Genomic DNA, 25,601 nt, shown 5'->3' with positions numbered 1-25,601 from the left:
TTGTTTCTGTCTGCTCTTTTATGTTTAGATAAGAATTGCATACTTGTCTTTTATACCTATACACCATTCTTGTGTGTTCAATAAAAAATATTTGAACGAAAGACTTTTGGAAAAGAATCTCAGGTGAAGATGGTAGAGATAATGCCAAGAGTGTGCAAAGCTGTCATCAAGGCAAAGGGTGGCTACTTTGAAGAATCTTAAATATAAGTATATTTTGATTTGTTTAAAACCATTGACTGGTACTGTATACAGTTGAAGGCTGAAGTTTACATACACTAGGGTTGGAGTCATTAAATCTTGTTTTTCAACCAATCTACAAATTTCTTCTTAACAAACTATAGTTTTGGCAAGTCGGTTAGGACATCTACTTTGTGCATGACACAATACATTTTTCCAACAACTGTTTACAGACAGATTATTTCACTTACAATTCACTGTATCACAATTCCAGTGGGTCAGAAGTTTACCTACACTAAGTTGATTGTGCTTTAAACATCTTGGAAAACTCCAGAAAATTATGTCATGGCTTTAGAAGCTTCTGATAGGCTAATTGACATCATTTGAGTCAATTGGAGGTGTATTTGTGATGCCTCCACCCCATGACCCAATTGGCAATTTAGATCAGTCTGATGTGTTCCTGATGATGGGGAAAAAAGGGTCAGTATGTTGTCTTTTTAGAGGCACTCGCTACAGTGTGTGGGACATCGTCTATAATAAATTGGCTGCTCTAATTTCTTTTCACCAGGAGGTGGCACTAGTGTACACTGTTGACCAAAGCCTCACGTAATGAACCTATTTTCAACACAATTGGCTGGAAAGACTCAACGCATCAGGAAGCTTCGTTTCCCCATCACTAGTCAAAGGTCTAAACCAGAGCCGAATACAAACATGTGAATGACTGGTGTGTGAACTATACACACTACTATCATGCTGAAATGATTATATTATAACAACATATTTTTAATAGTAATATGTGTTTCACATTATCTTTCAACAGATTTTTGGATTACAGTTAGACGTCATAAAGATATGTAAATTGGGGCACGGTGGCGTCATGGATTGCGTTGGTTTCCCGGATGGAGTTCCGACGCCATCTTTACACCAGTGCTGCTGCTACCGGTAGCTAGAGAGTGGGGACGCTGCAGTTGCTCCACTAAGAACCGCCGACTGAGACAGACATACACAAGTTCGATCGGCTCTCCCTCCGCACATCATCGACAGTCTGACCCAGAACACCATGGCAGATCGAGAGCATTTAGTATACCAGGCCAAACTCGCCGAACAAGCTGAGAGATACGATGGTAAGGGCTGAGATAAACCGTCAATGCGGAGTATGCCTCAGTCTCATTCGCTTGTTCCCTCTGCCCCCCCCCCCCCAACTGAGGGGCTTCGAGGTGGGTTAAAGATGGTTAGTGAGAGATCGTAGTAGAGACAAAATGGCGGAGAAGAGGATTTCCGAACTAGTCATTTAACGTTTAGAGAAGTGGTTTTGTTTGACTGAATAATGTTAGTTAGCAATAATGTTTAACATGTGCATGACTGGGTTTTTGGGCATTCAGCGTTAGCATGTGTCATTCAGTATACGCTATAACTAGTTACTTTTTTGAAACCCGTTGGTTATTTCTGCTGGTGGTGCCGAAGTTCCGACGTCGTTGTTGGTCCTCAATGGATATACAACTAACGTTAACTAGATATTCTATGGTAGCTAATATTGCTAACTAGGGAACTATAGCCTGCCAGCAACGTTAACTGTGGTACAATGGCGGCTAACTGTTTTATAATATGCATTAATGAGACGTTAGCTAACTACTGTACAACTTTAGGTCATTTGTTAGCTAGCTGAAATCATTAGCTGATTTGATTAAATGGTTAGTTATTGTGACAGTATAAGAAACTACAGCTTGGCAATTTAGCTAGTTAGTTGGTCTTGACGCTAGCTAACTTTATATCGTGAGTGTGTGCGCGCACAGGCTGTCAAACCCATTTGCGACGACAGAGCTTTGTGGGTTGGGTTTCGGGTTTTCTGCAACACATGTAGTTGGCTATCTACAGTAGCTAGTACACGTTGTAACTGTCTTGCTATTAGTTTTCTATTATAGACGCCAGTTAGCTAACTGTTGCCTTGACATGATTGGCTAAACATATCAACCAGAGCCAATTAACATTAGCTACCTACCAGAGCTATTTCGCTATTTAGATAGTTAACGTCAGAGCCATGTAGTTAGCTAGCTAACTTAGCTAACAAGCGAACGTTAAACTCAACACGCAAACATTAGCTGTCAGTTTTGTATAATGTTATAACTAGCTACATTATTAGCCTAACCGTGGAAAGAACGCAGTCCCTGGCAAGCCGAGTGGGTGGGTGTGGTTGGTACAGGGATAGCTAATGTTGGCTCATTACATTATCCCAAGCCAGTCAGTACCTTGGCAAATGAGCTGTTATGTCTCATTTGTCGTTTATTTTTATTAGTAGTGCAAGTTGGATAACACGTGCAAACAGACAAAGATGGTTACAATGTTACAGGCTTTGACATGGCAAGCATGGGTTAGTTACTTGGCTCCTGGCTTACAATGGTGTCCACATCAATGAACTGTTGTACTAGTCATTCATTGGCCCTTAGTGGGGTTTAAATACTTCTACAATAGAGCAACACTGTTAATGCTGTAGTCAAATCTAGGGATAGTTATAGTTTGCTGTAATATGGATCTCTGCCATGCAGGGGCTCCCAACCTTTGTTCTGCAGGGCACGTTTTTCACATTTGAAAAATGTCACGCCCACTCCGCCCCTTTTAAATTTTTTTTTTTTTAGGTAGTCTATATTAAATACACCAAAAGCTTGATTTTGTATGAGGGACTCTGTGTTTTGAAGCGCATTTCTATATAGTGTAGCAAGACTCATTACATATTTTAGGTAGGCTATATAATACTAATAATAATGGATAAGGAAAATAAAGTCTAGACCCAATTTCCCCAAATGTTATTCAGCTATCAAATGTTTTATGATAATTTGAGCCTTCAATTTAATTAAACCTTCTCTTTTACAGAAAGTGATTAGTTCAATTGATGGCAACAGTCACACGTCTTAATATCTTTGACTCCTCAACTTTAGGTCATAGCTCAGTTTCTGAATGTCAGAGACAAACCAGAGATTATTCCCATGTGCATCAGTCGCGTCTTTCTCTGGCATTTAACTGCTTCTTTCTCGCAGATTTATGTTTTAGATCGGTATAAACAGTGAAGGTACCACACATCTAAAGATTTCTTAATTTTGAGGAAAAAACATGAATGTTAGCACCACATACAATTTGGGAGCACCACAAATGTTTTTAAATGTGGAAAACTGTTACTGTAGGGAAAGGAGGACAAACTGCACTGATTCCAACAAATATATTGTTTAAGCTCAGAAGCCTCATGCTAGCCAGCTGGAAAACAAAATAGGACACATTTTCAAGGTATTGGCAAAGACAGTACAGTATGAAGGTAGGCTTAAACTGCTTCTCCAATAGAAATCCTAGAGCACACTTGTCGGCGATGTTATGGCGAAGTTGACTAGCTAAACTCGTGTAGACCCGACGACGTGTTTCTAATGGTCGTATCGCACCAAACTGCATGTGCAGGCCCTCAAATCAGAGGCACTCCTTCAATATAAATTTGTTGACAAAAATGAAAACATGTCAGTTTGTCACTTTCATGAGATTTGAGTAATAACATGTTCAACTAGTTAGTACATTGGCTCAAATCTAGGTTGTGGCTTTAGACTTTGCGAAAATGAAGAACAAAGGAAGAATTTTCCCTTCTCTCATTGACTTCTAAAATCCCGGCTTGGTCTGTTTCACAAGTGTTCCCGGAAGTTTTGCAATGTTGTATTTGGTATTTAGCTGTTTTCATTGATAGTAGGGCTGTAACCACTGAGTCCTAGTAGTAGTCACTTGAAAGGAAAAACAGTCACAAAATTTGCCACTGGCAAAGCACTGCCTCTCACTGCAGGTGTTGCCTTAGTGAATGGTCCTTGCTGTCCGGGATCCTTGGGATGTCCCTACCCTCATTGAAGGTGAAATTTATACTGATCAAAAATATAAACGCAACATACAATTTCAAATATTTTACTGAGTACATTCTGTTCATATAAGGCAATCAGTCAATTGAAATAAATTCATTTGGCCGTAATCAATGGATTTCACATGACTGTGAATACAGACATGCGTTCGTCACAGATACCTTAATGAAAAAAGGTAGGTCCTTTGATCAGAAAAACAGTCTCTGGTGTGACCACCATTTGCCTAATGCAGCGTGGCACAGCTCCTTTGCAATGAGTTGATCAGGCTGTTGATTGTAGAATGTTGTCCCACTCCTCTTCAATGGCTGTGCGAAGTTGGTGGGAACTGGAACATGCTGTTGTGCATGTCGATCCAGAACATCCGAAACATGCTCAATGGATGACATGTCTGGTGAGTATGCAGGCCATGGATGAACTGGGAAATGGTCAGCTTCCAGGAATTGTATACAGATCCTTGCGACATGGGGCCGTGCATTCTCATGCTGAAACATGAGGTGATTGTAGCGGATCAATAGCACGACAGTGGGCCTTAGGATCTCGTCAGAGTATCTCTGTGCATTCAAATTGCCACTGATAAAATGCAACTATGTTCATTGTCCGTAGCTTATGCCTCCCCATACAATAACCCCACCGCCACCATGGGCTAAGGCACTCTCTTCACAAGGTTGACATCCACACATTGCTTGCCCACACGACGCCATACACATGGTCTGCGGTTGTGAAGCCGGTTGGATGTATTGTCAAATTCTTTAAAATGACGTTGGAGGTGGCTTATGGTAGAGAAATGATCATTTAGTTCTCTGGCAACAGCTCTGGTGGACATTCCTGCAGTCAGCATGCCAATTGCACGCTCCCTCAACTTGAGACTTCTGTGAAATTGTGTGGTGACAACTGCATTTTTTTAGTGGCCTTTATTGTCCCCAGCACAAGGTGAACTTGTGTAATGATCATGCTGTTAATCAGATTCTTGATATGACGCACCTGACCGGCGCATGGATTATCTTGGCAAAGGAGAAATTCTCACTAACAGGGATGTACAACATTTGAGAAGCGTTTTGTGCTTAAGGAACATTCTGGGATATTTTATTTCAGCTCATGAAACGTGACCAACACTTTACATGCTGCGTTTATATTTTTGTTCAGTGTAAAATGCTTACAGTAAGTGTTAGGGATGCACATTTCTGTAAATTTTGCTGCCAAGTAACTGACCCTCATTAACTGGTTAATGTTCCATATGTGACAAAGATGAAAATCTCAAACTAGGATGGGTTGCTAATAGGACAAGGGTTGTGCCTTTTTGCTTCTGGACAACAGACGTTGATATGAAAACCAACAGAACAGGAGAGAAATGCTAGTTAATGGCATCAGGAAGTCTTTATAAAATAATTGCCTCTGTTTCTATGGCTAGATTTTTGCAAGGCTACTTTGAAGCAAGGTAAGACATGCCTCATTATTTGAAGTAAAGTAAAAGGTTCAGCTTTCAGACAATTACTGCCTCAAGCTCACATTGCAAAGTGGTAGGTGACGCGCTGATAGCCTGCCTACCGTTGACTATAGCCTACGCACTCGAATGGCAAATGGGAGGCGTGCTTTAATTACGAGTTGAGAAATTAAAATGGCTCCTTTTTAACACCCGATTGCATTTAGAGTTTGTTGTGCAATGACTGGGCTTACAAAAGCACTTTCACTCCAGCGAGGAGCTACTTTCGCACTCTCTGACAGGTGATGGGATATTCCGCTCCTCAAGCTAGGCTCTGTATGCTGTGCGTGTGATAAATAAGATGCATGACTAAGAAAATACACCTACCAATTTAATTCCACTAAAGTATGCTAATTAACCTATAGACCGAAAAGCATGACCGGTCAAATGTATTTTTGGCGGCTAACCCATTTAATGGTTAACCGTTAACATCCCTAGTGAAAGCTAAGGCTCAGGTTAGGTTATGGTTTAGCGTAGGGATGTCCCAAGGATTTGGCTAGCAACAACACTCAATGAACAGCGTCAGGTACTCTCAGCTAGTTAAATGGGGGCAGCGAAACGTGAATTTGGACCACTGAGGTATAACAAGAACGAGACTGCCTCAAATATGGCCGACCCTTGTTTTCAACGTAATCTAATCACATTTGCATACGCAGTTCCGTAGTTGCTGCCATCTTCCTTACTGAGATTACTCCGCCTGCACTCAAGCACTCAGTGCGCACTGGAAAGACAGCAGTATGTCGCTAACATGCTCCGGGAACTCTGTCAGAGCATGTGGAGAGCTAATCAAGCCAATCGGTACTTCCCTTGGCTAGCTGGGGTCATGACCTCAGAGCATGAGTATAAAATGTTAATATCTTCGGCTGTGAGTGGCCTGGGCAACAATTTGAATAAGTTAATGCATGTTTTTTTTCTCCCAAAGGTAATGACTAGTGTCTTGTTAGGCATTTTAAAATTTGACTTCTCTATGGGCTGTCAACGGGAATTACCTTTCTCGGCCGTGATGCAGTTGAACTGCAGTACCGAAGCAATACTGTAGGTGCAGTCAAGCATGCTTCCAGACCGGAACCGTGGCCCCTTAATTTGGACCTGTCCCTGACAGGTGACAACTCACATCAAAACGTAGCATTATTGCACAGCTTCCGTCATTGTCCACTTTATTTAGCTAGAAAGCTTCTATTTACTCTGCATTCACTGTAGAAGCAGTAACAGTTAGTTCACGCTCCTCTCCCACTGGTGTCGTTGGGTTATACAGTGCATTCAGAAAGTATTCAGACCATTTGACTTTTTCCACATTTTGTTACGTTACAGCCTTATTATAAAATGTATTAAATAGACCCCCCCCCCAATCTACACACAATACCCCATAATGACAAAGCCATTTTTTTGTTTGCAAATGTATACAAAAATGTAAACTCACATTTTACATAAGTATTCAGATCCTTTACTCAGTACTTTGTTGAAGCACCTTTTACAGCCTCAAGTCTTCTTGGGTATGATGCTACAAGCTTGGCACACCTGTATTTGGGGAGGTCTCTCATTCTTCTCTGCAGATCTTCTCAAGCTCTTGTCAGGTTGGATGGGGAGCGTTGCTGCGCAGCTATTTTCATGTCTATCCAGAGATGTTCGTTTGGGTTTAACTCCGGGTTCTGGCTGGGCCACTCAAGGACTTTCAGAGACTTTGAAGCCACTCCTGCGTTGTCTTGGCTGTGTGCGTAGGGTTGTTGTCCTGTTGAAAGGTGAACCTTCGCCCCAGTCTGAGGTCCTGAGCTCTCTGGGGCAGGTTTTCATCACGGAGCTCTCTGTACTTTGCTCTGTTTATCTTTCCCTTGATCCTGACTAGTCTCCCTGTCCCTCCCTCACCTCCCTGACCAAGGCCTTTCTCCCCACAATTGAGGAAAAACATTTATTTAATCCATTTTAGAATAAGGCTGTAACGTAAAAAAATGTAGATAAAGTCAAGGTGTCTGAATACTTTCTGAATGCTACTGTATACAAAGGCATACCATTAGTTCCTGTAGTAGCACCTGATTTCAGTTTTCTAGATTTTATTATCAAAGATTCACCAGCGGTACAGGCAGTCTGGTCTCTTTTGCTCTGTTCTGAAACAGGATACTGTTCTCTACCAGCTCTAGCCACTGTTGAGCGAGGCGACACCCCCACCCACCCCACCCCTCCTGTCGTTAGGCCTCCTGAAAGGGGACAATCCCCTGTAGGGGCTCAGAGCCAGACTGACCCCCCCCTCCTGCAGGCCTGCTGTGGAACAGGCAATTCCTCCTGGAGCCCCCTTTGGCACAGAGGAATGTGGAAGGCGGATAGTACAACTGGGGTCGAGCCAGACCAGAGAGAGGGGTGGGGGTGTAGGAGCTGGTGGTATGTGCCTATGCAGCCCCCCTGACATAAGGGCTGAAGGACGGGAGGAGACGAGGCACCAGTGCGCCACTCTCTTACGTAACCTCTCTCTCCAGCTCAGGCGAGTCATCCAGCCCCAATGTTTGTGCAAATGGCTCAGACAGGGGCTCTCTGCTTAGTGGGGATCTTTGCAGAGACTGCTCATTTACTTTTTACTCCCTCCCCTCCTTGCCGCTGCCTCTTTGACGAAGTGCACTTATACACTGAGGCTGGGCTCAGCGGTCCTGGCCACTCAACAGACCTGAACGAATTCCAATGTGGTGTTGTAATGGTGGCGGTAACTCCTCTGCCCCCAACCCACCTCTGTCACGCCTGTTCCCCCCCAGAGATGGAGTAGTATTCCTCTTTCCTTGATTAATGGGGTTTAGAGGGAACTGTTAACAATGTAAAAACAAATTATAGACTCATCAAGTGTTCTTGTGGTGCTCATTAAAATGAATTTGAATACGTCAAGCCATGCTTATCAGGGCAGCAGAGTAGCTGAGCACTAGTTAGACGTGATGCTTCCACACATGCATGGAAGGCCAGCTGTTGTGAGTCCTGAGCGCCATGGTCCCCCACACAGATGACATTTCTACAATCTAGTGCCTTCAGAAAGTATTCACACCCCTTGACTTCTCCACATTTTGTGTTACATCCTGAATTTAAAATGGATTACGTTGAGATTTTGTCACTGGTACTCCATAATGTCAAAGTGGAATTATATTTTTCAAAACTTTTACAAATTAATTAAATGAAAAGCTGACATTTATTGAGTCAAGTATTCAACCAAGCCTAAAGTTCTGGAGTAAACATTTTCAAAACAAGTCACAAGTTGCATGGACTCACTCTGTTTGCAATAATAGTATTTAACTTGATTTTGTCTACCTTATTTCTGTACCCCACACGTGCAATGGTGTATCAATACACCCAGTCACTACAAAGATGTAGGCGTCCTTCCTAACTCCGTTGCCGGAGAGGAAGGAAACAGCTCTGCGCGAGGCCAATGGTTACTTTAAAAAGTTTACATAGTTTAATGTCTGTGATAGAACTGATGATGAATCAACAACATTGTAGTTACTCCACAATACTAACCTAATTGACAGAGTGAAAAGGAAGCCTGTACATAATACAAATATTCTAAAATGTGCATCCTGTTTGCAACAAGGCACTAAAGTAATACTGCAAAAAATGTGGCCAAACAATTACATTTTTGCCCTGAATACAAAGCGTTTAAATTTGGGGCAAATACAACATATTACTGAGTACCACTCTCCATATTTTCAAGAATAGTTATGGCTGCATCCTGGGTGTGCTTGTAATCGTTAAGGACTGGGGAGTTTTTCAGGATAAAAAAAGAAACGGAATGGAGCTATGCACAGGCAAAATCCTAGAGGAAAACTTTGTCTGCTTTCCACCAGACTGGGATATTAATTCATCTTTAAGCAGGACTACAACCTAAAACACAAGGCCAAATCTATACTGCAGTTGCTTACCAAGAAGACAATGAATGTTTCTAAGTGGTCAAGTTAGTTTTCACTTAAATCTTCTTGAAAATCTATGGCAAGACTTGAAAATGGTTGTCTAGCAACGATCAACAACCAATTTGACAGCTTGAAGAATGTTGAAAATAAAAATGGGCAAATGTTGCACAATCCAGGTGTGGAAAGCTCTTGGATTTACCCAGAAAGACTCACAGCTGTAATTGCTGCCAAAGGTGCTTTTACAAAGTAAAGCTTTCAAGAATGTGAATACTTATATAAATTAGATTTCTGTATTTTATTTTCAATAAATTGGTAAACATTTCTAAAAACATGTTTTCACTTTGTCATTATGGAGTACTGTATGTAGATGGGTGAGAAAAAATACATGTAATCAATTTTTGAATTCACGCTGTAACGCAACAATGGGTATGAATACTTTCTGAAAGCACTGTATATCCTGAAGTCTTGTTTTATTTCATTTCCCTGTCCTGCCTTTTTTAAATTCTGTCAATCCAGAGACTGGTCACTGTCTGAGCACGGCTCTAGCCCCACTCATCGAAATCACGGCTCAAGTGTTCTTTCTCTGCAGAGATACCGTAGTACCGCTGCTCTTCCCGGGCACTGGTAGTCGAGCATCGAATCTTTAGCTATTCTACTCCATGTCATATGCTGAAGAGACTCGCCTTTCTGTTATAGAATGTTTATATTCGAAGATCATGGTTTAATCACCCTCACAGCTATCCTCCAATCACAGTTACATTATTTGCATTATAATTTTCTTCACAGAACATGTCGGTATCCAGTTAAGCAAGTTTTTTTTTTTTTTTTTTTAAGTTTACAACTAAATTACATACTGCAATTCCAACCTCCAAATGTATTAGTTTTGATTTTAGGCCTCAAAATACAACATGTCTAGCTAAATGTTTAGAATTTGAATTTATAACAAAGTCAAAAACAATTTCCCAAGACTCCACGTGTTTTCATGAAAATTTTTATTTCCAACAACCAATGAACAACTCCGCCGCAAATCCAGCGCATATTGAACATTGAGATTGCCAAAGACTGGCCTTTCGGCAATGACAAATAAAATATTATTCGTCACATGCGCCGAATACAACAGGTGCAGACCTTAGTGAAATGCTTACTTATGAGCCCCTAACCAACAATGCAGTTAAAAAAAAATATGAATGAAAGTAACAAGTAATTAAAGAGCAGTAAAATGACAATAGCGAGACTATAAACAGGGGGCTACCGGTTAGTCGAGGTAATATGTACATGTAGGTAGAGTTATTAAAGTGACTATGCATAGATGATAACGGAGTAGCAGCGGTGTAAAGGGGGGGGGCAAATGTAAATAGTCTGGGTAGCCATTTCATGTGGAATGTTGGCTATAGACTGGTACTCAGACTATGTTAAAGCGTAACTACACCCAACATTTCCCCCAGATCTCAAGTGGTCTCCTGATTTGGTTTAAGCGTTGTTGTGGACTTGGATAACCCATTTATTTTTTTATTTTGGGGGGCAAAAATAAACATTTGTTTTTACAGCTTTTTCTTTTGTTACATCTATATTCTACTACACACATTTTACGTACTTGGCACTTATTTTTTTTGGTTTTGCAGTTACATAGCAAGAATAAAGTAATTTCTTATTTTGATATACATTGCTTCAAGATGGTACTTATACATGTTTTTAGTCATAACTATGATAGAACGTGAGCCCTATTTTTCAACTGTGCTGTGATGTTTTACATACAGTGCCTTTTGAAAGTTTTCAGAGTCCTTGACTTTTCCCCCAAAAAATTAGGTTTCAGCCTTATTCTAAAAATTAAGTCGTTTTTTTCCCTCATCGATCTACACACAATACCCCATAGTGACAAAAAATAAACGGATCACGTTTTACGCAAGTATTCAGACCCTTTACTCAGTACTTTGTTGAAGCACCTTTGGCAGCGTTTACAGCCTCAAGTTATCTTGGGTGTGAAGCTTGCCACCAGTATTTGGGGAGTTTCTCCCATTCTTCTCTGCAGATCCTCAAGCTCTGTCAGGTTGGATGGGGAGCATCGCTGCACAGCTATTTTCAGGTCTCTCCAAAGATGTTCAAGTCAGGGCTCTGGCAGGGCCACTCTAGGGCATTCAGAAGCTTGGCCCAAAGCCACTCCTGTGTTGTCTTGGCTGTGTGCATAGGGTCATTGTCTTGTTGGAAGGTGAACCTTCGCCCCCCCAGTCGGAGGTCCTGAGCGCTCTGGAGCAGGTTTTCATCAAGTATCTCTCAGTACTTTGCTCCGTTCATCTTTCCCTCGATCCTGACTAGTCTCCCTGCCACTGAAAAAACATCCCCACAGCATGATGCTGCCACCACTATGCTTCACCGTAGGTATGGTGCCAGGTTTCCTCCAGATGTGACGCTTGGCTTTCAGGCCAAAGAGTTAAATCTTGGTTTCATCAGACCAGAGAATCTTGTTTTACATGGTCTGAGAGCCCTCTAGGTTCCTTTTGGCAAACTCCAAGCAGGCTGTCATGTGCCTTCTGTCTGGCCACTCTACCATAAAGGCCTGATTGGTGGATTGCTGCAGAGATGGTTGTCCTTCTGGAAGGTTCTCCCATCTCCACAGAGGAACTGTGGAGCTCTGTCAGAGTGACCATCGGGTTCTTGGTCACCTCCCTGACGAAGGCCCTTCTCCCCCAATTGCTCAGTTTGGCCGGGTGGCCAGCTCTAGGAAGAGTCTTGGTGGTTCCAAACGTGATACATTTAAGAATGATGAAGGCCTTTGTGTTCTTGAGGCCCTTCAATGCTGCAGAAATGTTTGGTACCCTTCCCCAGATTTGTGCCTCGACATAATCCTGTCTCAGAGCTCTACGGACAATTCCTTCGACCTCATGGCTTGGTTTTTGCTCTGACCTACACTGTCAACTGTGGGACTTTATATAGACAGGTGTATGTGCCTTTACAAATCATGTCCAATCAATTGAATTTACCACAGGTGGACTCCAATCAAGTTGTATAGACATCTCAAGAATGATCAATGGAAACAGGATGCACCTGAACTCATTTTCGAGTCTCATAGCAAAGGGGATGAATACTTATGTAATTAAATATCTTTGGCAAACTTTTCCATTTTGGTTTACTCCTAGGGATGTTAATGGTTAGCCACCGAAAATACATTTAACTGGTCATGCTTATTGATCTATAGGTTAATTTGCATAATTTAGTGGAATTAAATTGCTGGATGTATTTTCCTTAGTCATGTATCTTATCACGCCTGCACAGTATACAGAGCCTAGTTTTGAGGTGCGGAATGGCTTGTCACCTGTTAAAGTAGCTACTGGAATGAAACATGCTTTTATAAACTGTCATTGTGCAGTAAAGAATTTCTCAATGCAATTGTGATGGCCACAATTTAAAAAAATATTTTCATTTCTCAACTTGTAATTAAAGCGCACCTTCCATTTGAGGGTGTAGGCTATAGTCAGTGGTAGACAGGCTATCAGAATGTCACCCACTACTTTGCAATGTGAGCTTCAGGCAGTATAATTGTTTGAAACCTGAATGTTTTACTTTACTTAAGCTAATGAAGAATGTCTTGCCTTGCTTCAAAGTAACCTAGCCAAAATCCAACCATAGAATTGTGGAGGCAATTATTTTGTACAGACTTAGTCAACCAGCATTTCTCTTGTTCATATCAACTTCCTTCATTGTCCAGAAACCAAATGCCCAATCCTGGTCATATTAGCAAGCCTTCCTAGTTGTTTATATTAGACTCCCCCTCTTTCTATGTTTCAAACAGCATTGTTCATCTGTCATGGAATGGCTCGCATTTAGGTGCACTGTTCAGAACAGTTTTTTTAGCTGCTTCATTACAGCAGTTGCATGTTCAATAATGGGCTATAGCCTTTTGACTGTAAGATGATAGGCTTGCTATTGCATGTTTTCATTAAGTTCTTAGTGAAGAATGGCCTTATCTGCATGCATAGTATTTTCTGTTGGTCACGTCATTTTACTGTTTAGATTTTTTTTTTTGCCGTTTGACCGGTTAATGAGGGTTGGTTAGTCGGCCACAGAATTGACTGAAATTTGCATCCGTAGTCATGGTACTTAAATTCAAAGCAGTGGCATGTTAAGGTTTTGTATATCGAAGTTGCATTCAGCCTTTATATACTTAAAGGTTATTCTCCTAGATGAAAATCTATTTTACAAGCGCGACCACTAAAATACAAATTACAACCACTCAAAGAAATTGGCTTACATCAGAACTCAAGCATTGTTTTGTCTCCCCCCAATACACCAGCGCAGACCCTGACCTTTGGGTTGCCTGGTAACAAGCTCGGTGTTAAAGGTCAGTGGCATGAGGTTTGAAATAACTGGCATGGAAAACCGTAGTGCTCGATGTTGGCCCCTGTTCCTCCTTTTGATTTGGATTCTTCTTGGTAGACCCATGTCAAGGACTAGTACTCGGCTAAGATAAGGATCAGTCGTACTAGTAGCTCTTGTCAGATCTTCCATCTTAATTGCTGTGTAGCCCATCTTTTTAGGCTTTAGGTTTGGTAATGGCTGTGTAACTGCTTGTGGTGAGCCTTATAGACTAGTACTGTACAGTGGTAGTGGCTATTTGCGTATTCATAGACTGATTCACAAGTCTGTTTGTTCATCAGGCAGCAAGTGTCCTGACTCATTCACACACGGCTTATGAAACCGTTAGTGGCCCAGATCAAAAGCTCTGTTCCACGTTGATCCACTTCAGCCCTGGTTTCAAGGAGTCGGTCTTTACTTACGCTGAGAAGTTTGGTTGGTCCAGCCCAAAATACTTGCAAATTACATCTCACAAGCACCAACAAAGCCTTAACACCTATCATTTCCATCAGTGTTTCTGTAAACGTTGTAAAATGCTGTGTTTTCTGTATGACATGTCTGTAGGCTTGAGTGGGGTACTTTGAAATGGCCATGGGATGGTTTTGCAATACAGTCAATACCTTTTTGAAATTATTTATTTGAAGTTTTTCCAATACAATTTAATATTTGTAGCTACTTTAAGTAAATACCTGCAGTCAACTTGTGCAATACGTTAAGCGACTAAGCAGATCACGTTCTTCATTTTACATTCTGAAGCATACTGTAGTTCCTCAGAACAGTTGAGACAGTCAGGTGTTATTTTGTAAATAGCACAACGGGAGAAAGTGGGAGCAGGGGAGTCCAGCTGTGTGTTGACGGGTTGCGTTTTTTTTTTTTAAATGTTTTTTTTTTCTTCTCTCAATTGTGATCATTGACGTGCAAGTTTTCCTTTGCAGAAAATGCATTAATGAACCCGTTTCTGCAGAATGTGATGCATTTTAATCAGATGAAAACAGAATTGCAATGCTATTTGGCTGGCAGCCACACAAGAATTAGTATTTTTTTTCAAAAATGATGTAAGGCCATCCTATTTCTGTTTATCAAGAAATAATTTACATAAAGGTAATATTGCTTTTTACCGGAGAAAAGTAGGCTGGTTAAACCGAGGGAAGTAGCTACACATCAGTCAGTGTTCTGTCTGCTATTAGAATGCCCATTTGTGAATTCTCATCCAAGTGAAGTGCAACTGCAGAACAAAATTAGTCTGAGGCCAAGCAGAAATTGCAATAAGAAACGTTTTTAGATCTGCATTTACAAAATGCAGCAAGATTTCTTATGTATATTATATATTTTCCTGTGTGAAAAGTGTTGAATTCTGCTTTATTACAACCCCTAAGTTTAACTTGCTAGTTATCTAAGTAAGTTGTTGAATTAAGGTGAAAGGGCATGATATTGTGTTTAGCTTTCTGCCATGTTTGAGAAGTTAAAGCCCTTTGCATGAGTTATCTGCTTTTCTTTTCTCTTCTGTTCTCGGCCCGTCTACGCCTCCCCCCTCTTCTTCGAGCAGAGCAGGCAGATGCATTGCCCTAGCGACTCCATGCATGTACACATGCTCCTCCAGAGTTCTTCCTTCAGACAAGCATGTGTCAAACGTTTATTCATTTCCACAATGTCTCATTTATATTCACTTGTGAATGTCCAAACTCACCAAAAATGATATTCAGTAGCTCCTACCTATACATAATGTTGAGCTGCATTGGCTATTTTTGCATTTAAAAAAAAAAAAAAAATCGCTCTTTAACATATTTAGCTAGCAGCCTCCATGGAAATGTGCAAATTTTGTTAGCATTCTGGTAATTAATGTCCAATGGGCTTTTTTGCATTGTATGGTGCCCCCTTGTGTACTAAGCCGGTAATACCATAAATCCGGGAATGAGAGAATGACGATATGAAAATCTGGATACCACCCAACCCTACATGTTGTTCTCTGTCAGGGATGTAATTTGTCTTTATTAATCAGGAATTCCTGCTTTCTGAACATTTCCTCCATTCATACATAATAGAAATTGATCTAGCCAAAATCCACATTTTCCAGATTTTCTATGTTCTTGTGTGATTGCTGTCAGCAAAAAACAGACAAAATTCAGAACAGAACAAATTGTTGGTAACTTATTGAAGGCAGGGTGTTTGATGGTTTAGGTTCAGTCTTTTCTCTCTCTGTCAGAAATGGTGGAGTCCATGAAGAACGTGGCGGGCATGGACGTGGAGCTGACGGTGGAGGAGCGGAACCTGCTGTCGGTGGCGTACAAGAATGTGATCGGAGCCAGAAGAGCATCCTGGAGGATAATCAGCAGCCTTGAACAGAAGGAGGAGAACAAAGGAGGTGAAGACAAACTGAAGATGATCCGGGAATACAGGCAAACGGTGAGCCACGGGAACGTGGACGGTGGTAGTAGAGGAGAACCCTGATAAGGGCGGCTTGATGTTGAAATGTTGGTTAGATAGGGATGGTGTGTGGCTCCTTTCAAAGTAGAGGTTTATACTCTTTATTTTGTTTAATTTTTACAGAGGTCGTTCAAGGGTTATGTTTAAAAAATAGACTTTAAAGTTGAGTTTGTTTTTTGTCTGTTCTCCTTGAGTTTGTTGCCTACAGGTGTTGTGTGTTTTGTCTGCTCTGCAGGTGGAGACTGAGCTGAAATCAATCTGTAATGACATTCTGGATGTACTGGACAAGCACCTCATTCCAGCAGCAAACACTGGAGAATCGAAGGTTTTCTACTACAAAATGTACGTCTGCGGATGGGAGAGCTTTTGAAAAACGATTTAGCGCACATCAGCTAATATCTTTGCCCTGACTGTGCTAGTAACATGAGAAAAGTCTCTACTCTCTCGCGCTCTGTGTGTGAAAACATCTGCTTCTCAATGCTTCACCCTTTGCCCTGAACTGTGCACTTGTGCACTACCCCACATGAATTTAAAGGCACACAATTGGTGTAAGCACACCAATCCTTTTAAATCCAAATGGGGAAGTGCGGAAGAGCATACTTCAGGGTAAATGTGGAATATTTAGAAGCTGGGCTAGTCTCTCTAGCAAGTCTTGTCCTGGTCAAGGAGTAGGCTTAAGTGTCCACATACAGTTTCATGGGCTGCATGACAGTAAGAGCATTAGCTCCCTTTTTGTACATAGAGTAGCTCCCTTTTTCTACATAGAGTTCATTCATAGAATTATGCAGCGTTTTCTCAACCCACAAGCCATGCTTGTCTGTGAAGAATATTCATATGTTAACATATGCAGACCATGGATTGATTGATTGTTTTGTGAGGTTGAAATAAGTGGTCTCATTCTCCCTTCTTTCCTCAGGAAGGGAGACTACCACAGGTACCTGGCAGAGTTTGCCACGGGCAACGACCGAAAGGAGGCGGCAGAGAACAGCTTGGTTGCGTACAAAGCTGCAAGCGACATCGCCATGATCGAACTCCCACCGACACACCCCATCCGCTTGGGACTGGCGCTCAACTTCTCCGTATTTTATTATGAAATCCTCAATTCCCCCGACCGCGCATGCAGGTGGGCCCCCTCGTCTTCTCTCCCCACTGTTCGCTCCCCACTCTCCCATCTCCCTCATCTAAGCTCCATTGCAAGATGTTTGAAATAGAAAGCGATTGTGAGTGTGTAATAGTGCACAAGCAGGAGGCTTGATTTAAAAAAAAAAAAATTGCAATGCCTTAGTGTTTTTCTCCAGTACCAGGTGTTATTCTTTTAGTAACATTTTCAAAGAATCAGATTGAGTTCTGATTTCATTAGGTTTTGGGACATCCTTATCTAGTGCTGCATCATGTCTACTAGGCTTGGGCGGTATCCACATTTTTATATCGTCATACCGTCCTTCTCTCATCCTGGGATTTATTGTATCACCGGCATAGCACACAAGGGGGTGTTAAAAATACAACAAAATGCCATGGGGCTTCTATTACCAGAATGCGAACAAAATTAGCACAAACAAATAGCGAAATCACAGCAAAACCGAACATAAACTTATTGCAAAGACGGGCAAATCCAGCTCAAAGTTATACAAGCATAGCTAGTAGCTACCGAATGTCCTTTTTGGTGAGTGTGGACATTTTACAAGCGAAAGTGAACATGAGAGATTGTGCAAATGAAAAAAGTGGGATGCATCCTTTGAAGGAAGAGAAGCATGTGTACACGGAGCAGATGGGAGAATAATTAAATGCTAGTTGGAAGCACCGGGGGAAAAATGTCAGCTGTACAGAGCTCATCCAGAGCTCTTTGACTTCCGATGGCAAACACTTAGTAGTGAATTGCATACAAGTGTAACTTCATCACCTCGTGCGCTGCACACAGACTCGCCGATGCATATATAACGCTATGGGCTCACCAGCTTCCTTTCTCCCGTTGTGCTATTTACAAACAAACACGTGACTGGCTCCTGTTCTGGGGAGCTAGGGTAAGCTTTATAAAGTGAACGGTGACATAAAGCCGCAGTCTGCTTTGTGTCCTAACGTATTGTACAAGTTGACTGCGGGTATTAACTTAAAAGTATCTACAGATATAACAATTTATTGGAAAAAGTTCAAAGAAATAGTTTCAACAGTTTTGAAAAACCATCCCGTGGCTTTTTCCAAATACCCTGATATATGGTATAAACGGTATGCCGTCCATGCCTAATTTCAGACTGGGCATGCAATAGTCTCTCCTATACAGTACATTGAAGTCACCTGATGTCCTGGCTAGTAATACAATATAATATATTTTTTTAATTTATCAAGACATGTTATTGTATGCTCCATACCAAGACATGTTGACTAATGTTCAGCAAATTGTTGATGTGACTTGGACACACTGTAAAATCCAACCTTTGACCCTCCCTCTCTGCCCACGCTGTTGCCCTCAGGTTGGCGAAGGCGGCGTTTGACGATGCCATTGCAGAACTGGACACGCTGAGCGAGGAGAGCTACAAGGACTCCACACTCATCATGCAGTTGCTACGCGACAACCTGACACTATGGACTTCAGATATGCAGGGAGACGGTGAGCGTTCCATGCTTCTTCACCTATTATATGTAGAACAATACAGTTCAAGGACTAAACACACTCCAGCGTCTGTGGTCACGTGGAGGATGGATGTTTTCCACCTATTGACAGCACACACTGCTGGGCCGGTACTGTGTGCTCTTACGGTTGGAGAGTTGATCTCACCCACCCTTTATCTTCTCCCCTCAGCACAGTGGTCTTTCTCTAACCTCAGCAGCGCTCCCTATATCTTTCTCCAGCTCTTTCTTTCTATTTCTTTTTCCCTCTTTCTCTATCTTTCTGTTTCACCTCTTCTCTTTTACTGTCTTTATCCCTCTGTCTGAGATGTACTCATGTTCAAGGCTCTCTCTCATGTCTCCATCTTCCACTGTGTAGATTCTTAAGGACAACGCCCCCCCCACTCCATTCCCTCGATAGAACTGTATTTTGTAAGTCATCTTTCTCCTGTCTTGGGCATCCCTCTTGCTTTGTCAATCAGACTTGCTGCCCTTCACTAACACTTTTTCCTCTGCATCTTCCAGCGCTGGGTTAATTAATTCACACTGTAGTAAAATGTTGTGGAATGCGAAACAGTTGAGTGCTGTGTGGTTAGTGTCACTGTCTTACTCACTGCAACACACTTTTTACCCACACTGTCTGTCTGGTTTTGGGCTAGAGTTAAGGTATTCCACTTATTATTATGGCTGAACATGATACACTCAGTAATCACACCGAATCCTTGGGACCCTGTTTCACTCGTAAAGCTGCAAACATGCAGTTGATGCACATCAACACTGCTGTCGTCCACACCTACTGCATGTAGCATCTCGTAGGCACTAATTAGGCACCTTATTATAGTTTCTATTTTTGATCTTCGTAGATTCTGAACCTTTGTTAGACTCGCTGCTTTAATTCTTTATCAAGTAGATGGCTGTGCCATCTCTATGGAAACCTTCCTAAGCAACCAGCCTAGGTGGCCCGAAAGGCATTTGCTAGCGATCAAATCTTTACTGAGGCTTTTGACATTTTGCAGTGTGAAAAATAAAGATATTTGTGTTGATACTGGTTTGTACACTAGCACTAGTGCCTTCAGAATGTATTCATTCCCTGTTGTTACAGCCTGAATTCAAAATGTATTAAATACACTGCTCAAAAAAATAAAGGGAGCACTTAAACAACACATCCTAGATCTGAATGAAAGAAATAATCTTATTAAATACTTTTTTCTTTACATAGTTGAATGTGCTGACAACAAAATCACACAAAAATAATCTATGGAAATCCAATTTATGGAGGTCTGGATTTGGAGTCACACTCAAAATTAAAGTGGAAAACCACACTACAGGCTGATCCAACTTTGATGTAATATCCTTAAAACAAGTCAAAATTAGGCTCAGTAGTGTGTGTGGCCTCCACGTGGCTGTATGTCCTCCCTACAACGCCTGGGCATGCTCCTGATGAGGTGGTGGATGGTCTCCTGAGGGATCTCCTCCCAGACCTGGACTAAAGCATCCACCAACTCCTGGACAGTCTGTGGTGCAACGTAGCGTTGGTGGATGGAGCGAGACATGATGTCCCAGATGTGCTCAATTGGATTCAGGTCTGGGGAACGGACAGGCCAGTCCATAGCATCAATGCCTTCCTCTTGCAGGAACTGCTGACACACTCCAGCCACATGAGGTCTAGCATTGTCTTGCATTAGGAGGAACCCAGGGCCAACCGCACCAGCATATGGTCTCACAAGGAGCACATGGAGGGCTGTGCGGCCCCCCCCAAAGAAATGCCACCCCACACCATGACTGACCCACCGCCAAACCGGTCATGCTGGAGGATGTTGCAGGCAGCAGAATGTTCTCCACGGCGTCTCCAGACTCTGTCACGTCTGTCACGTGCTCAGTGTGAACCTGCTTTCATCTGTGAAGAGCACAGGGCGCCAGTGGCGAATTTGCCAATCTTGGTGTTCTCTGGCACATGCCAAACGTCCTGCACGGTGTTGGGCTGTAAGCACAACCCCCACCTGTGGACGTCGGGCCCTCATACCACCATCATGGAGTCTGTTTCTGACCGTTTGAGCAGACACATGCACATTTGTGGCCTGCTGGAGGTCATTTTGCAGGGCTCTGGCAGTGCTCCTCCTTGCACAAAGGCGGAGGTAGCGGCCCTGCTGCTGGGTTGTTGCCCTCCTATGGCCTCCTCCACGTCTCCTGATGTACTGGCCTGTGTCCTGGTAGCGCCACCATGCTCTGGACACTACGCTGACAGACACAGCAAACCTTCTTGCCACAACTCACATTGATGTGCCATCCTGGATGAGCTGCACTACCTGAGCCACTTGTGTGGGTTGTAGACTGTCTCATGCTACCACTAGAGTGAAAGCACCGCCAGCATTCAAAAGTGACCAAAACATCAGCCAGGAAGCATAGGAACTGAGAAGTGGTCTGTGGTCCCCACCTGCAGAACCACTCCTTTATTGGGGGTGTCTTGCTTATTGCCTATAATTTCCACCTGTTGTCTATTCCATTTGCACAACAGCATGTGAAATGTATTGTCAATCAGTGTTGCTTCCTAAGTGGACAGTTTGATTTCACAGAAGTGTGATTCACTTGGAGTTACATTGTGTTGTTTAAGTGTTCCCTTTATAATTTTTTTTGAGCAGTATATATATTTAAGTAAAAATTGTAGCTAGGCCACTCAGGAACATTGTCATCTTCTAAAGCAGCTCCAGTGTAGATATGACCTTGTTTTAGGTTATTGTCCTGCTGAAAGGTGCATTTGTCTCCTAGTATCTGTTGGAAGGCAGACTGAACCAGGTTTTCCTCTAAGAATTTGCATGTGCTTATGGCTGTATTCCATTTATTTTTATCCTGAAGTCACTAGTCCTTGCCGATGACAAGCATACCCATAACATGATGCAGCTACTGCCTTGCTTGAAAATATGAAGAGTGGCACTCAGTGACGTGTTCAGTTGGATTTACCCCAAACCTAATGCTTTGTATTCAGGACAAAAAGGTAAATTCTTTGCCACATCATTTGCAGTATTACTTTAGTGCCTTATTGCAAACAGGATGCATGTTTTTGATTTAAAAAAAAAAAAATAATACATTCTGTACAGGCTTCCTTTTCACTCTGTCATTTGTTAGTATTGTGGAGTAACTACAATGTCGATCCATGATCTCCAATCACAGCCATTAAACTGTTTTAAAATCATAATTGGGCTCGTGAAATCCCTAAGCGGTTTCCTTCCTCTCCGGCAACTGAGTTAGGAAGGATGCCTGTATCTTTGTTGTGACTGGGTGTATTGATAAACCATCCAAAGCCTAATTAATAACTTCACCATGCTCAAAGGGATATTCGGTGTCTGCTTTATATATATTTTTTTTACACATCTACGAATCGGTGCTCTTTGAGAGGCATTGGAAAAACCTCCCTGGTCTTGGTGGATGAATCTGTGCTTGAAATTCACTAGTCGATTGAGGGACCTAACAGATAATTGTATATGTGGGATACAGAGGTGGGGTAGTCAATCAAAATTCATGTTAACACAATGATTGAACACAAATGACTCCCTTTAACTTATGTTAAGCACATTTACTCCTGAACTTATTTAGGCTTGCTATTACAAAGGGGTTGAAAACTTATTGACTCAAGAGATTTCAGCTTTGAAGTTGTAATTTCTACGAACAAATACCACTGACATTATGGGTTATTTTGTGTAGATCAGTGACACAATCTTAATGTATTACTTTTAAAATTCAGGATGTAACACAACAAAATGAGCAATAAGTCATCGGGCATGGATACTTTTCTGATGCCACTATGTACATTCTCCTGCCAACCACCAATGTGTTTTGAATGGACCTTTTTGTGCAACATGACTCGTGGGTGTGTTTTCCAACGCCTTTGTAGCGAAAGTAGTATCGGTATGTTATCTCTCCCATTGACCCAGAAGGCATTCATATCACACATTTTGCTGGCATAGACTGACCACCAAACGGCAATTTTATAATTGTAACGCTCATGGCTCTAGCATTGGCTATCGAAACTACAGCTAACTTCCTTCACATTGCACGCAGAGACAAAATGGTATGTTTGGGTAAGTAGAACAAAGCACTATCCCTTTAAGGTTATGATTGGTGAGGGAAAGCAGATCCTAGATCTATACCTAGGGGACCTTCATCTTGGAGTCTTTGACTCTGGTGATCTTAGAGCGTTGGACTAGTAACCAAAAGGTTGCTGGATCGAATCCCTGAGCTGACAAGGTAAAAATCTGTCATTCTGCCCCTGAGCAAGGCAGTTAACCCACTGTTCCCCAGGTGCCGAAGACGTGGATGTCGATTATGGCAGCCCCCCCCCCGCACCTCTGATGAAATGCGGAAGACTCATTCAGTTGTACAACTGACTAGGTATCCCCCTTTCCCTTCCTCAGCCCATCTCACTCACCCATCACCACCTTTCTTTACTAATCACTCCTCCCCTGAAGACCATATCACTTTAAACCTCACCTCCCTGTTGCCATGGTAACAGTGGGTGGGCTCTGGACTTTCTTTTGTCCATTTATGTTTGTGGTGAAAATGACACTGGCTTTGAATGATGAAGAATAAAAATATACAATTAAATGGAATACATGTGCCTCTCTCTCTTCAGGTGAAGAACAGAATAAAGAAGCGCTGCAAGATGTGGAGGATGAGACCCAGTGAGACCTTCACGGCCAATACGAGACACCCCTCCCTCCCTACCCCTCCCCTCTCCGCCTGCTAGCCCCAGTTCCAACTATGGTGTCAGTGAGAGCTCCCAAACTCGGCTTTTACGCTGATGCCAACTCGCTCTTTTACCCCTTTTCTTGTTCACTATCACTCTATCCGTCTGTCAGTTCTTCTGGTTTTCCTTTTATAAAAAAATAAAGATAAAAATCGCCCATTTCATTGGAAATAATAACTTCTGCATTTAAACACAAGAAAATATAAAAGCTAAAGCTTCAAGCTGTTCCTGGGTGTTACCTTTTTCCTTTTTTTAATATATATATATAACTCCTGTTGCAAGCCTGGCCATGTAAGGGTCACGTCATTTATCTTCACATTTTTTGTTTTCATTTTTGCTGTGTCATCAGTTGCCAAGTGTGCTTGCCTGAGGTCGTCAACGTTCACGCGCTCGCTGACTTGATTTTTAAAACACAAAAGTTTGCTGTAACTCTTTTTCTAGAACTGATTGATGTCTTCGTGCTACTTTACTCTAATCGTCTAAGCCTTTGGTCGCAAATTAGGGATGGTGGCGGCTTTTGACTGTTTTTAAAAGGGACATAAAGCTTTTTAGAAGGAACGAAGTGCCCGTTGTGTTTCTCCTCTCTCATTGCCAGACTCTTATCAATGACGATAGCAGAACTTCCCCCGAGCATCTCTTTCTTTGCGATCACCACTCAGGTTCGAGGCTTGGACCACGCATTGTTGTGCAGTCTGTAGCGCTGCTTTTGTACTGGTTGCTGACGTATAGAGACGATGGCTTGTAGCAGTGTTAAAAAAACAAAAAAGAAACAAGGAGCACGAAGTTTATCCATCTCTCTTATGTAAGGTAAAGCAGGTTTGCATTGGCACCGTAAAAAAACTTTGTTTAAAAAAAAAAAGAAACCTGCTTATGTTATCTTGTATTGCCCCTCTGTTCCAGAATGTTCTCTTTCTCCCTCTGTCCTGCCCCCTTATTTTCTCTCTTCTGTTCAGTATGTGTAGCTTGAATCTGATTTGTACTACTGGATATTCTGACTGGACCCACACACACCGTCTGTCTTCTTACTGAAACACAGCATGGAAATTAACATTTAAACTTCAAATAAAAAAAGAAACTTACATTAAAATGCACCTGTGGTGTCATTTTTCGATTCAAATTCGCTGTACTGTCTTTAGCCAGAGACCGATAAGTTTTACCTTTGACTGTTTACCTTCTGTTGTTACTGTCATCTAAGGGTAAGATGCTCATTCAGTGAACTGATCAGGAAGTAAGTGTCTTACCCTCCGACAGTAACAGAGCGTAAACTGTTTTGATTATGTGGATCATTTTCCATTGGAGTGTGTAGGTTGGATCAAGAAAACAGGGAAAAGCAACAGAAGAATACACACTTTTGGGAAGCCATCTAATACATATTGTTTTCAGCCCCACGGATTACTTGTACTTAGGGTCAGGGGTGTATTCACTATGCAATAAGGTGACATGTACACAACGTTGCAACTAGAAATGTAATTACTAGAGCTGACATGATTTCCTATTAGCTATGACAAAATCATAGATAAATGCTCTACAAAATGCATTCTGTCTTTTTTTTTTTTTTTTACTTTGCGCCCTCCTAGTCAAACTTATTTGTACAGGTGGCCTTCACAATTATTTATATTCCTTGGTCATTACATAGCCACTAGAGGGCAGCGCAGTCCTACTATTGAATTATATTCCGTTTGAAACTACAGTTGTGGCCAAAAGTTTTGAATGACACAAATATTAATTTTTACAAAGTCTTCTGCCTCAGTTTGTATGATGGCAATTTACATATACTCCAGAATGTTATGAAGAGTGATCAGATGAATTGCAATTAATTGCAAAGTCCCTCTTTGCCATGCAATTGAACTGAATCCCCAAAACATTTCCACTGCATTTCAGCCCTGCCACAAAAGGACCAGCTGACATCATGTCAGTGACTCTCGTTAACACAGGTGTGAGTGTTGACGAGGACAAGGCTGGAGATCACTCTGTCATGCTGATTGAGTTGGAATAACAGACTGGAAGCTTCAAAAGGAGGGTGGTGCTTGGAATCATTGTTCATCCTCTGTCAATCATGGTTACCTGCA

General features: G+C 41.9%; 1 protein-coding gene across 2 annotated transcripts; it reads left to right on the top strand.

Annotated features, from left to right (window-relative positions):
• Nucleotides 1-1,035: 1,035 nt before the first annotated feature.
• LOC106603720 (14-3-3 protein epsilon) lies at nt 1,036-24,619 on the top strand. 2 transcript variants are annotated; one of them, XM_014197749.2, is made up of 6 exons: nt 1,036-1,301; nt 15,967-16,166; nt 16,423-16,529; nt 17,104-17,310; nt 18,656-18,792; nt 23,419-24,619. In XM_014197749.2, exons 1-6 carry the CDS (start codon nt 1,238-1,240, stop codon nt 23,469-23,471), a joined length of 768 nt encoding a protein of 255 aa, XP_014053224.1. In that variant the 5' UTR covers nt 1,036-1,237; the 3' UTR covers nt 23,472-24,619. The 2 variants fall into 2 exon arrangements, with proteins under 2 accessions (XP_014053224.1, XP_045573234.1); XM_045717278.1 differs by lacking the exon at nt 23,419-24,619 and adding an exon at nt 19,171-19,204.
• The last annotated feature ends 982 nt before the right edge of the window (nt 24,620-25,601 follow it).

This window comes from Salmo salar, chromosome ssa04, assembly GCF_905237065.1.
Source record: "Salmo salar chromosome ssa04, Ssal_v3.1, whole genome shotgun sequence".
Taxonomy (NCBI): Eukaryota; Metazoa; Chordata; class Actinopteri; order Salmoniformes; family Salmonidae; genus Salmo; species Salmo salar.
This window is presented reverse-complemented; position numbering and strand designations above follow the sequence as displayed.

Bases quoted from the DNA above. Each gene is read 5' to 3' on its own strand.
- LOC106603720 (XM_014197749.2), top strand. From the start codon at position 1,238: ATGGCAGATCGAGAGCATTTAGTATACCAGGCCAAACTCGCCGAACAA. The intron at 17,311-18,655 runs GTGGGCCCCCTC...TGTTGCCCTCAG, and splicing joins TCCCCCGACCGCGCATGCAG to GTTGGCGAAGGCGGCGTTTG. The intron at 18,793-23,418 runs GTGAGCGTTCCA...CTCTCTCTTCAG, and splicing joins TTCAGATATGCAGGGAGACG to GTGAAGAACAGAATAAAGAA.